The sequence below is a fragment of the Rhinoderma darwinii genome, chromosome 13 (genome assembly GCF_050947455.1).
Source record: "Rhinoderma darwinii isolate aRhiDar2 chromosome 13, aRhiDar2.hap1, whole genome shotgun sequence".
Taxonomy (NCBI): Eukaryota; Metazoa; Chordata; class Amphibia; order Anura; family Rhinodermatidae; genus Rhinoderma; species Rhinoderma darwinii.
The window spans coordinates 33,235,381-33,248,979 of record NC_134699.1 but is presented as its reverse complement, the minus strand read 5'-3'; the positions used below and the strand labels follow the sequence as shown (position 1 = coordinate 33,248,979).

At 40.2% G+C, this 13,599-nt stretch overlaps 1 protein-coding gene across 1 annotated transcript; it reads left to right on the top strand.

The window, feature by feature from the left end:
* The first annotated feature begins 334 nt into the window (after window positions 1–334).
* Window positions 335–10,671, top strand: LOC142665506 (microtubule-associated serine/threonine-protein kinase 4-like). The gene is made up of 16 exons (XM_075845221.1): window positions 335–623; window positions 1,301–1,402; window positions 2,689–2,788; window positions 3,008–3,075; window positions 3,315–3,400; window positions 3,538–3,746; window positions 4,347–4,485; window positions 4,974–5,106; window positions 5,553–5,718; window positions 5,970–6,071; window positions 6,320–6,442; window positions 6,723–6,835; window positions 8,258–8,346; window positions 8,723–8,811; window positions 9,140–9,226; window positions 9,970–10,671. Exons 1-16 carry the CDS (start codon window positions 396–398, stop codon window positions 10,083–10,085), a joined length of 1,950 nt encoding a protein of 649 aa, XP_075701336.1. The 5' UTR covers window positions 335–395; the 3' UTR covers window positions 10,086–10,671.
* Window positions 10,672–13,599: the final 2,928 nt, after the last annotated feature.

Below are 13,599 nucleotides of genomic sequence, written 5' to 3'. Positions count from 1 at the left end.
TGGTATATATTTATTTTAAAAAAAAGGCACACATGGTACAAAACAATTTTTTTTATCATAACCCTATGTACCAAAGCAAAAAAAATGAATAATATCTTTACTAGTCTGAAAAATGAACAAGTTATAGGCTTTAAATCAGTATGTGCAAAAAAAAAACTGGAAAACCGTTCCAAAAATACCTCAGTCAAGAAAGGGTTAAGTACAGATATTCCTTGGAGGTTGTATCACAGTCTTCCTTGACATCACTGGTCATCAAACATCATAATCCTCTATTATGACATCACTGGTCTTGAAAAGTTCCATCTGCCCTCCATTCTCTATCAGTATGTTAATGTTGCCAGCTGTGGATACACTGGTAGCGCGTTACTGATTATCAGCGATTACTTTTACCGAAAATGGCCAGATTACCACTGGACAAGACTAAAATGGAAGCGCATCTACAGGGGATTATTACCAGCTACTCCCCTGACGCCATGCTTCCACTACCCGATGGCGTGCTCAGCTTCACTCACCGGCTGGTTGTGGAGCTGTCACGAGACTGCCTCGCTAAACACCAACGAGGCCTAATAACCGAAACATACCTCGAGGATCTACAGCAGAACATAGAGACGTTATTACAACAGGTAAATAGCAGAGACTCAGCACGAAATGTAAAGTAAACAATACCTGAGAATAATAGTCAGAGAAATTAATTTACACGTATTTATTGTCATTAGAGCAAAATGTCATAGAAAGCAAATTTATATAACCCAAAAATAAAATGTAGAGGAAATAAAGCAGATATTTCTGAGCATGTAAGTGACATGTAGTGGAGTGGATAAAAAACAACTTAGAATAGAGACGCCTTTATATATCTCCAGACAGGAGCGGACACAGAAATCATAGGGCCCCTAAACAAAACTTAGAATGGGCCCTTACAAATGTACTACTTATTTATTATAGTCAATGTCCACCACAATTCTGTAACATATCTTCAGAAGGGTTGTAGCTCTAGTTTTCACACATTTACTAAGCATTTTACTTCAGTTTTCGGGGTAAAACGGTGACTTACGACAAGTTAGAGGTAAAATTTGCGACTTTTCTTATGACTCACCAAATTTAAAAATAACAAGAATGTGAGCATGGTCTTCAAGGAGGCAAATTTTACACCAAATTTATTAAGTGAACTAAGTGGAAAATACAGAAAATGTTGGTATAAATCTATGTCTGCTCATAGCTCCAAATCTTCTGCTTCTCTTCACATAGTAAATGATAAAACGCTGATGTGTTTCAACTTCTTCTATTTGTATTTTATTTATAGGCAGGAGAAAAATCAGAACATGAAGAATTGGCCTTTATCAAAGAACTGGCCGAGAAAGTCCTGTGTGTAATTCCTCGTCTACCTCACTCATTGGACTGCCTGGTAAGGATCTATCATCTTCTATATCACATGTCCTAGGATCAGCCAGCACTATATACATGACGTCATATGATATAATAGTTCAGACTATGGAAGATGTTCATGAATTACAGGCAGATTTAAACAAACTAAGTGTTTGGGCGTCCACTTGGCAGATGAAGTTTAATGTAGATAAATGTAAAGTTATGCATCTGGGTACCAACAACCTGCATGCATCATATGTCCTAGGGGGAGCTACACTGGCGGATTCACTTGTTGAGAAGGATCTGGGTGTACTTGTAAATCATAAACTCAATAACAGCATGCAGTGTCAATCAGCTGCTTCAAAGGCCAGCAGGATATTGCCGTGTATTAAAAGAGGCATGGACTCGCGGGACAGGGATGTAAGATTACCACTTTACAAAGCATTAGTGAGGCCTCATCTAGAATATGCAGTCCAGTTCTGGGCTCCAGTTCATAGAAAGGATGCCCTGGAGTTGGAAAAAATACAAAGAAGAGCAACGAAGCTAATTAGGGGCATGGAGAATTTAAGTTATGAGGAAAGATTGAAAGAATTAAACCTATTTAGCCTTGACAAAAGACGACTAAGGGGGGACATGATTAACTTATATAAATATATTAATGGCACATACAAAAAATATGGTGAAATCCTGTTCCTTGTAAAACCCCCTCAAAAAACAAGGGGGCACTCCCTCCGTCTGGAGAAAAAAAGGTTCAAGCTGCAGAGGCGACAAGGCTTCTTTACAGTGAAAACTGTGAATCTATGGAATAGTCTACCGCAGGAGCTGGTCACAGCAGGGACAGTAGATGGCTTTAAAAAAGGGTTAGATAATTTCCTAGAACAAAAAAATATTAGCTCCTATGTGTAGAAATTTTTCCTTCCCTTTTCCCTTCCCTTGGTTGAACTTGATGGACATGTGTCTTTTTTCAGCCGTACTAACTATGTAACTATGTAACTATGTAACTATCTAGTTCATGTATATATGAAACACTTGTATATAACTGGTATATATTATATAATTGTAATCTCCTAAAATATATAGAAATTCTCATAACTGGTTCATTTATAACTAGGAGCACTCCAACAGTAGAACGATGCAACTCCTTATATCCAAAAAATCTAAAATTAGAGAGATATCAATTCAGTTTTGCCGATTTATTTGATTTGTCGGGAATTTGCTTTTGGCAAATTACATTTGTATTATATTCTATAGACCAGAATACAGGCAAATTGACAGGTATTTAATGTTTGTGAACTTTTACACCTAATAATTCTAAATCTTCTACAGGAAACACCAGAAGGCCGAGCCAAAGAGGAACAAAATGGAACAACTGATTCTACTGAGCCAAATACCAGTCACCAAGAACTACCCAAGGATCTGATTTTAGGTAAGGGGGTCACATATGTTCTTGCAACTGGCGATGCCATGTAACCATGGAGACAGAGTCTAAATGTTATATTTCATGAAGAATACTTGTCATGTCCAGGCTATTGTATTTTGTGGCCTTCTTTCCAGCCTTCTACTTGTTATTAATATTCATTGTATTATTATTCTGTATTTATGATCAGCTACGTCATGTATATTCATTATATTATCATTATTTTAGAAACATCTGGGCTGGCAAACAATGATCAAGGAAAATCTGAACCACCTGAGATTGATGAATCTGCCAGTGTAAGTATCATAGAGGCGGGCGTCTATTTACCATTAGGTTATGGCGGTGGTCTCTAATCTTTGGCGCTCTGGCTGAATGGTGGATATAATATATCAGGCAGATCATGTCTGCATAGAGTCCTGCATGTATCACGTCCTCTCCATATACGACAGTGTTTATTGGGACATATTATAGAAGGGACACGTTGGTGGCGTCTGGAGCTTTTATGTTTATATTTCATTTCTTGTTCCTTTTTTAGAACTTGATCAGATCACTGGACGTGGGCAGAAAGCCTTGTAAGAGCCACTTTGAGACATCCACACTGATCAGCAGTGGAACTTATGGGTGAGCTTTATGTTGGAATAATATGAGTCTTAGGCTCTGTTCACATTGGCGTCAAGACTTCTGTTTCTGACTATTCCAAACAGAAGTATTACAGATGAGAATGAGGATTGATAATAAAGCTTCTTTTTCCTCTCCAGGACTGTCCACTTAGTCCATCATACAGACACCCGCCGTGCATTTGCTATGAAAAAGATCGAGAAGCAGAACCTGTTCATGGCAGACAAATTTCAACAGGCCTTTCTTGAAAGAGACATCTTAATGTTCATAGAGAGTCCATTTATAGTCAACATGGTCTGCTCCTTTTCCAGTCAGCGTCACCTGTGTATGATCATGGAGTATATAGGAGGTAAGACATGTCATTATTAATATGGATATATGGAGGAAACATTAAAAGGGGAAACATGTTCAGATATGTCCACATTGGTCATGTCTCTAATTCCAGCTATGGACTATAGCAATGACTGTCTAGAAGGGGTTGTCCAGAAGGTTAAATCCCTTCAATAAATTCTGGATTGCTGGCATGTAGCCAACTGCTGGGGATCTGGCTGCACCCCCAGTGATCAGCTGTTATGGATGGGAAAGTTGCAGGTGCTTGTAGATTTCCCCTGCAGGAAATGTCGTATTATATGTCACCTGTTCAAGTGAATGAGCAGCCACCATATACATAGATCCGCTGAGTCCGCCAAAGACAGTGCACTATTTCCAGTGGTTCTGGCTAGTAGGGGAGATCCTAAGAGGGGGACCCCCTCTATGACATCCCTATGTCTTAATAGGCTTAAGCTATAAAGCTTTCCTCTCTTTATACATCACTTCTAATGGTCGTCTAATCGCCAGTGACCTTTATTAGTCCTTCCATAGTCTGGGCTTGATGATCATTATGCAGCATTTGTGGTCTAACTTCTTGGTATAAATCATTCACCTGTCATCTTTTTCCTTTCTGCTTTAGGAGGAGACTGCGGGACCCTAATAAAATATGGGGGTCCTATTTCTGTGAACTTGGCCCGTCTGTATTTTGCAGAGATGGTTCTTGCTCTGGAACACCTGCATAGCTACGGTGTGGTGCACAGAGACCTGAAGCCTGACAAGTAAGTGACAGTAACATACTAGATCCCTCATTCACTGCTGTGTATATAGCAAGAGACAAGTCACGAGGGTTATAAAACATTGCAACTAATAGTGTAAGACTAGAGTAGTACTGTAGCCTTAGTCTAAGGACGTGTACACACTAGCATTATTTTGTAGCTTATTATATAGTTATAATATCTAATCATGACTGATCCATTCATTTATATGGGACAAATAGCTGCCAATGTTCTTCAGTTTACAGTCATTAAAAGACATACTAAAAAACAAAACCCGCTAGTGTGGATGAGGGCTAAAGCTGCCCATACTGGTGACAATTACACCTTATGTCACACAGTTCTGATGAATAGAAATGTCTTATGATGTGATCGTCCTTATATAAACTGGAGGTGAAAAGTTTCTGTTCTACTAGAGGGAAGAAAGTAAAAGTTTGGTAACAGCCGGTCTATGGATTATCACTTGGAGATACAACTCTCTCTCTTATTGACAGCTTGCTGATAACACCATCAGGTCACATAAAAGTCACCGACTTTGGACTATCAAAACTCGGCCTCATGAGACTGACAAGCAACAACTACAAGGCTCAAATGGAGGACATCACCAAAGAGTTCCTTGATAATGAGGTTTGCTTTACTGATATATCTATAGATTTATTTCCTTCATACATATTAGTGTGGTACAATGAAGGAGCGCAACTTAGATAGCGGGGCTGGTGGGACATATGCTCCAGGTGTTGGGTACCAAAAAGCCACCCTGCCATATCTGGAGTATTAAGACATGGGGCTACGGCAGTAAACTGAATCTTTTCCTTGGGTAAAGGAACGTCTAGCTATAACTTTGGTGCAATATATATCAGGGTTCCTAAATGTTCAGGTTATAGGGGTTCTAAGCCTTAAGAGAGTTACGTCCATATAACCAAAAGCTAATGTTATATGATGTTATAATTGGGGTGAAAGGCGAGTTCATAGAGTCTGTTATAAAGCAGCAGAAGTATAAATAAATTCAGCAGATATTTCAAATAAGTAATATTTTAATTTGACCCCCTTCTCTTTCATCCATTGTTTTCCAGGTCTGTGGCACCCTTGAATACATCGCTCCAGAAATGCTTCTGATGGAAGGCTATGGGAGGCCCATTGACTGGTGGGCTATGGGAATTATTCTACATGAATTCCTGCTAGGATCTGTTCCATTCTTTGGCAGTACCACAAAGAAGGTGTTCAATGCTGTGATCAAGGGTAAGTAGAAGATACATTAGGATGATATATCCTGCATGTTATCTGTCGTGTGATCTAAATATATTAATCTAATACATTATGGTCCGAGCTTCCTGCTGGATCAGCATCAATGAGAAATAGTCCAAGTGATACATTTCGATCAGATCTTTAGAGGGAGTGTATTTGGATGTAACCTTCTATATATTGTTAAGAATTATTGATATTTCCCACTTCCATTACTTGTTGGTAACATTTGTTTTTCTGTGTGACAGATGACGTCACTTGGAATTTTGACAATAAAGCTCCTCCGCCTGATGCTCAAGATCTCATCACTGAGCTGCTCAGGAAAAATCCTGCACGTAGACTTGGGACAGGTAAAGTATATAAATAGTACTAATATAGACGTATAACACCTAGGACTCTGTCACAAGACGTAAACTTCATGTCTATGAGAAACACGACTTCATATGTTGTCCCTTACCGGTTCATCCGCTAAATATAATGCTGTATAACGGTTCTTCCTGTAGACAGCAGAATAGTACCCTGCACTGTTACACCTTCAGTTAACAGCTCAATGGTGGATATATATTAATCCAATCAATCTTTTCCCTTGTTTTTCCAGGAGGAGCACATGAGGTCAAAATTCACCCATTCATGAGTGACATTAATTTTGATTGCATTCTGAGTCAACAACCTGAATATATTCCTGAACTTGTGTCGGCTGAGGACACCAGTAATTTTGAACGTAAGTTACCTAGACCATGTTGTTGTGTGGAGGTGAAGATAAATGCTGGGATCTGTTGTCACCTTGGAGAACATCATTACAACATGAAGACAATGGTTGGAATTCATAGGAAACCCAGTGGAGAACATCATTATCATCAAGTTTATGGATGAGGAATACATTTATGAAATGCTGACCAAACTTACTCAGGAGTTGTCACCCCCAGTCAGAAATGATAACTGTGTCTGTGATGTGTAATATATAAAATCTCCGCTAACGTTGGAATATTTATGACTTTTAGCTCACTCTGAGAAACATCATCTCATGGCATCAGATGAAGGGGAAGACACAAGCGAGGATATTGGGTACACAGTATTCGCACCTTTCACATCATCTACGAAAAGGTTTTCTAAAGTAAGTCTATAAATCCGTAAAATATCCAGTTAACTATTTATTGCATAATGGCCCATAAAATATAAAATATATATATATATATATATATATATATATATATATATATATATATATAAGGTCATCATGCAAAACTTTATCCACTCGCTCGATCACTTTAGTCGTCGGGGGAAGTTCTGGCTGTTTATACATTTTCATTGTTGCGTCTGTTGCAGGGAAATTTAGTACCACATGCTGGTTGGTCCCTTATCGATATGTATTATATACATATAATGTTATGAACCTTAGACAATGTATAACAATGTATCCTGGGATATCTAAGGGCATGACCACACATGGCGGAATTCCTCCGCAACTGTCCGCATCAATGCCGCACCTAATCCGGGTTGCGGATTACGGCTGCGGATCTGCACAAAATGTGCAGAAAATTGATGCGGACTGGCCGCTGCGGACTGCAGGAAAAGTGCTTCCCTTCTCCCTATTCAGTGCAGGATAGAGAGAAGGGACAGCACTTTCCCTAGTGAAAGTCAAAGAAATTCATACTTACCGCCCGTTGTCTTGGTGACGCGTCCCTCTTTCGGCATCCAGCCCGACCTCCCTGGATGACGCTCCAGTCCATGTGACCGCTGCAGCCTGTGCTTGGCCTGTGATTGGCTGCAGCCGTCACTTAGAATGAAACGTCATCCTGGGAGGCCGGACTGGAGACAGACGCAGGGAGTTCTCGGTAAGTATGAACTTATATGTTTTTTTACAGATACATGTATATTGAGATCGGTAGTCACTGTCCCGGGTGCAGAAACAGTTACTGCCGATCGCGTAACTCTTTCAGCACCCTGGACAGTGACTATTTACAGACGTCTCCTAGCAACGCTCCCGTCATTACGGGAGCCCCATTGACTTCCTCAGTCTGGCTGTAGACCTAGAAATACATAGGTCCAGCCAGAATGAAGAAATGTCATGCTAGTAAAAACAATACGCTCCTCAGCACACATAAGATCTGCGGACTTCATTGCGGAATTTTGACTCTCCATTGAAGTCAATGGAGAAATTCCGCCATGAGTCCGCAACCAGTCCGCCACTGCTCCGCAACAGACAGAGCATGCTGCGGACACCAAATTCCGCTCCGCAGCCTATGCTCTGCAGCGGAATTGTACGCATCGTGTAAACGAACACTGCTAAACTAAAGTGAAAGTCAATGGAGAAACGGCTCCGCTGCGGATTAACGCTGCGGAGTGTCCGCAGCGGAATTTAAGTGAAATTCCGCCATGTGTGAACCCGCCCTAAAGGAATGAAATCATGGCAGTTGTCGTTCAAGATAAGAAAAGGAAAATGGAAAATAAAAGAAGTGATTTTGATAATGATAGACACGAGGACATATGTGCTGCAGTTCCTGACTGTATATTATAACTATCTATATGTTTTTAGCTGTGTACCCACACAACCAGGATGACGGACAATAACATGGAGGATCCCAAGTTACCTCCAGAGGATTCTCCCGTCAGTGACTCAGACATGTGAGTAGAATATGGGGTTATTACTGTGTATTCAGGGGAAGAATGGTTCTTGGTAATATAAGTTATTGGGGTGCAGTATATCTGGCAGAGAGGAATAGACAATTGATATACAGGGAATCTGAGAGCAGAATGTAGCTGGACGGAGCTGTATAATGGACTATTATCCTCATATCCTCCCATTATAATGTGTAGGATGGAGAATATAACATTAGTATTGTGGATATAATGTGTGCAATGTGCATATTGCTTTATACAGTAATATTCTATACTGGCAGAACACGACATCTTTATATTACAACTTCCTTCTTATATATTTATTATACAGTGATCTTGGTTTGAGGTCATTTTTACCAGAATTTTATGTTTTATTAAACAGGCAGAGACAATTATTTTCTTCTGAAGCTGATGATGAGAAGCAGAGGCACAATGATAGTAGCGACTTACCATCCAGCTCCACAGTGCCAGGTATGTACAGGGGCTTCTGCCTCGTCGTTTAGATAATCGGTGGGGGTTTCTGAGAGTTGGACCCCCTCTGTCCATGAAGTGATCGCATTTCCTAGTACAACGCCACCGTTTCTTATGATGTAATACACCTTTAAGATAGAAGAACTTAGATAAACTATATTGTTAAATCAGAATGATCCATATTTAGCAGTGCCTGGGATGTAATAATGTGTCATCTATTTGTCGCTGAGGCCTAGTTGCTGGATTATAGAGATCATTCTGTATATTGCCCTTTATTGCTCTTCTGCATTATATTTACAGCCATTTTTGTTATTTATTTTATAACAAGCTACTCTAGCTCAGAAGAAACAAGGACTGACATTTACCCGGACTGGACAAAAAAATGACAGAGAGCAAGGAGAACGGAGAACGAGAGGTAAGAGGCCAGCAATAGAGGACATGATCTTTAGGTGATATTCTTGACGGTGGATTTGCTGCGAATTTCCACTGTGTACACTCCGCAGCCGGAATCCACAGCAGAGTGTAATTTCACGGAAATAAACAGGAATTTAAAATATATAGTACACACGGTGCCAAAAAAAATGAGTGCGGAAAAGAGGCTGCGGAGCGGATTTTTAATTTCTCAGCATGCTTATTCGTTTTATTGATTTACTGTGGATTTATTGTAGAAATTCTAAATTGACTTCAATGGAGAAAAAAAATCTGCAATGAATTCCATGTGTTATATGTGTTGTGGATTTGATGCAGATTTTCAGTGTGGATTGCGATCCAAGAACTGGAAATTATATCATTTAAAGGAGGAAGTGGAAAAACCACCATTTTGAGCACATTTGCTTGCTAGAAAGGCAGCTCAGCCCTAAATATGGCCAGACATAGGCAGATGAAGATGAAAGGCATATTTCCACTGCGAATTTGCTGCAGGGAATGTCCGCAGCAAATATGCCATGTTGGAACATACCCTTAATGATATTCACTAATAATAATTCACAATATATAATATAATCATTAAATATTCCTAATAGCAGTCCCAACTACGAAATGCAGGTGCAAGATAAGGAAATAGACAGTGGCCATTCTGTTCTGTACACCTGATATTCCTACGATGCTGCTTTTTTATATTATGTCCATAACTTACTTTATTTTCAATTTTTTTCAAAGGTTCTATTATACGCCGGATATTATCATCGTGCCGGCGTGGATTGTCCAGGGCTGCTCGTACCATTGGAGGAGGCTGTGCGCTTGTTAGCTGCCGCCGTTCCTCGAGAACCATGTAGCGCCCTGGAGTAAGTACAGCAAGTCTACCACTGTACTAAGGAGGAAGGACTAGCTCCATCAGACCTTCCAAACATGCAAGGACCATCTGCAGAAGAAGGCTTTATTCAAACATCTCTTCAGCCTTCCATAACATTATCATCAAAACAGCTAGAGATGTACCAAAGAGGAAGGAATGATATCATCTTACCTTCCAAGCATGCAAGGCCCATCTGCAGAAGAAGGCTTATTCCAAACACCATCTCAGCCTTCCATAAAATTATAAAATAACCAGATCTGTACCAAGGTGGGAGGACTTATACTATCTGACCTTCCAAGCATGCAAGGACCATCTGCAGAAGAAGGCTTATTCTAAACACCATCTCAGAATTCAATAAAATTATAAAATAACCAGATCTGTACCAAGGTGGGAGGACTTATACTATCTGACCTTCCAACTGAGTAAGGACCATCTGCAGAAGAAGGCTTATTCCAAACACCATCTCAGCCTTCCATAAAATTATAAAATAACCAGATCTGTACCAAGGTGGGTGGACTTATACGATCTGACCTTCCAACTGAGTAAGGACCATCTGCAAAAGAAGGCTAATTCCATACAACTTTTCAGCCTTTGATTAAATCAATAAAAATTATTTATGACTTTAATATTTCATTCATTGGGTATTTTTTTTTCATAAATCCACTACGTTTTGTTTAATCCTACAGTCAATCAAAGAGTGAAAACTGCATAAAAAACAACAACCTGTTAAAGCTGGTTAGAGAAGGGGTGAATTTACACGCGGCACACTGAAAATCAGTTGCATTCATCTGAACGTAGTTGATTCTGCAGCAGGTGTATGGATTTCTGCAAGTTCCATTAAAGAGTGACTGCCCTTTCATCAAACTTTTGATATGTCATAGAGACATTGCATTATACCTGTTTAGCCAGCTGCTATCCCGCTACACGGTACGGCCCAGTGGGTCCACACCCCGCGCCATGACAGAGGGCTTGTTCTTTATGGCACAAGTTGTATTTTTAATAACAACATTTTGGGGTACAGATAATGTATATTGAATAACTTTAAAAAAAAAATAAATTTGGGTAGGAAATAAAAAATGAACTGGATGTCTGCCATAGTTGTTTTTGCACTTTATTTTATGCCGTTCACTGTGCGATATAAATGACATTTTAACTTTATTCTGGGGATCGTTACGATTATGGCATTACCAAATGTATATCTTTTTTTAATGCTTTACTACTTTTGCACAATAAAAACCCTTTTGACCGTTGACCTAGCTTTATTAGGGCTTGTATTTTTGTAGGACAAGTTTTAAATCGTCCCATTTTGAGGGACATAGGATTTATTGATTAACCCCTTCCCGACATTTGTGGTAAGTATACGACATTGAAAGAAAGTGCTTCCCGCAAAATGTTGTATACTTACGCCAAATGTTTGGCACCACCTCAGAAGCTGAGTCGGTGCCATCATCCCCGGATGTCAGCTGTATCTGACAGCTGACATCCTGCTGTAACGGTGGGGACCAAAGTTAGCTTCGATCCCCGCCATTAACCCTTTAAATGCAGCCGTCAAAAGCGATCTCTACATTTAAGGTGTTTGCAGCTCATCGACACCCCAGCAATGAAATCGCCAGGGTGTTGATGGCTGCAATGGCAACCGGAGGCCTAATACTGGCCTGCCGGTGTGCTTAGCACGGAAAACTTCCAGCCCCCGCCCAGAGGCGGGGCCTAAAAGGCTTCCGTAGCCGCCGGCAAAATTGCGCCGACTCAGAAGATGAGCCGGCGTCATCAGCGGTGGATATCAACTGTATGTTACAGCTGACATCCACTTGTAACGGCAGGAACCGGAGCTAGCTCCGATTCCTGCCATTAACCCCTCAGATGCAGCGATCGGATGTGATTGCTGCATTTTTGTGGTTGCTAGCAGATCGCCAGCTGTGCCTTGCAATCGCACTACTGCCGACTGCTATTATGACACCAGGAGACCTAACAATGGCCTCCTGTTTGCCATTACGGAAGCCGATTAGGCCCCGCCCGAAGGCAAAGCCTAATCTGCTTGCTGTCAGTGAATGACTGACAGATCTAATACATTGCACTGACAGTTGGACCTTCATGTCCCCTAGTGAGACTAAAGTAAAGTGTAAAAAAAAAGTGACAAAAAATGTGAAAGAAAGTTGTAAAAAATATAATAAAAGTTTTAAGTAATAAAATAAAACACAATCGCCCTTTTTCCCTTATCAAGTCCTTTATTATTGAAAAAATAAATAAACCATACATATTTGGTATCGCCGCGACCGTAACGGCCTAAACTATACAAATATTATGTTATTTATTCCACGCGGTGAACGGCGTATAAATAAAACCGTATAAAATAATGCCAGAATTTCAGTTTTTTGGTCACTTTGCACTCCAAAAATTAAAATAAAAAGTGATCAAAAAGTCGCATGTATCCAAAAATGGTGCTTATAAAAACTATAGCTCGTCTCGCAAAAAACAAGCCCTCATACAGCTCCGTCGACGAAAAAATGTAAAAGTTATAGTTCTCACAACTTGGAGACAGAAAAAAGTTGTAAAACATAAAAAAGTGCCATAAATTAGGTATCGCCGGAATCGTACTGACCCACAGAATAAAGATAACATGTCATTTATAACTCATGGTGAACGCTGTATAAAAAAAAAAACCCTAAAAAAACTATGCCAGAATTGCTGTTTTTTGGTCACCTTGCCTCTCAAAAAATAGGATAAAAAGTGATCAAAAAGTCGCATGTACCCCAAAATGGTACCAATAATAACTACAGCTCGTCCCGCAACAAAAACAGCCCTCATACCACTACGTCTATGAAAAAATAAAATTAGTTAAGTCTCCAATAAGTCAGGAAATAAAAAATATGCAGTTGTGCACATCAGAGGGGAACATTTTGTCTGTTTCAAGAGGCGATTTATCGGGGCCCTAAAATTAGGGAAGCAGGAAGGGCAGGGCCCAAACATATCTGCTAGAAGCGAGGGCGCCCGTATTATACCAGGACAACACTTCCTAGCAAAATTCCCCAAACTGCAAAGGTGCGGAGTGTGGACCAAAAGGGGGATAAGTAAAGACACCGTTTATCAGTGTGACACCGGCCTGTGCAGAAATGATTGCTTCACAGCGTAACACACATCTATGGATTATTTTATTGTTTACCCCATTATTATACCACCTGACTATGCCCCTGATGTACTCTGCCCAGCTTACATGTACCCCCACATTATAAACGGAAACACCAGTAATACTCAAACAAAACTACCAAGCAAAATCTACGCTTCAAAAGCCAAATGGCGCTCAAACCCATCTGAGCTCTACAGCGTGCCCAAACAGCAGTTTACTTCCACATATATGGCACCGCCATACCCGGAAGAACCATTTTAACAATTTTTGGGGTGTGTGTCTACAGTGGCATAAGCTGGGCACGACATACTTGCCACTGAACTGGCAATTCTGGGGAAACATTTTAACTTTTACTTTGCACCATACGCAGCGC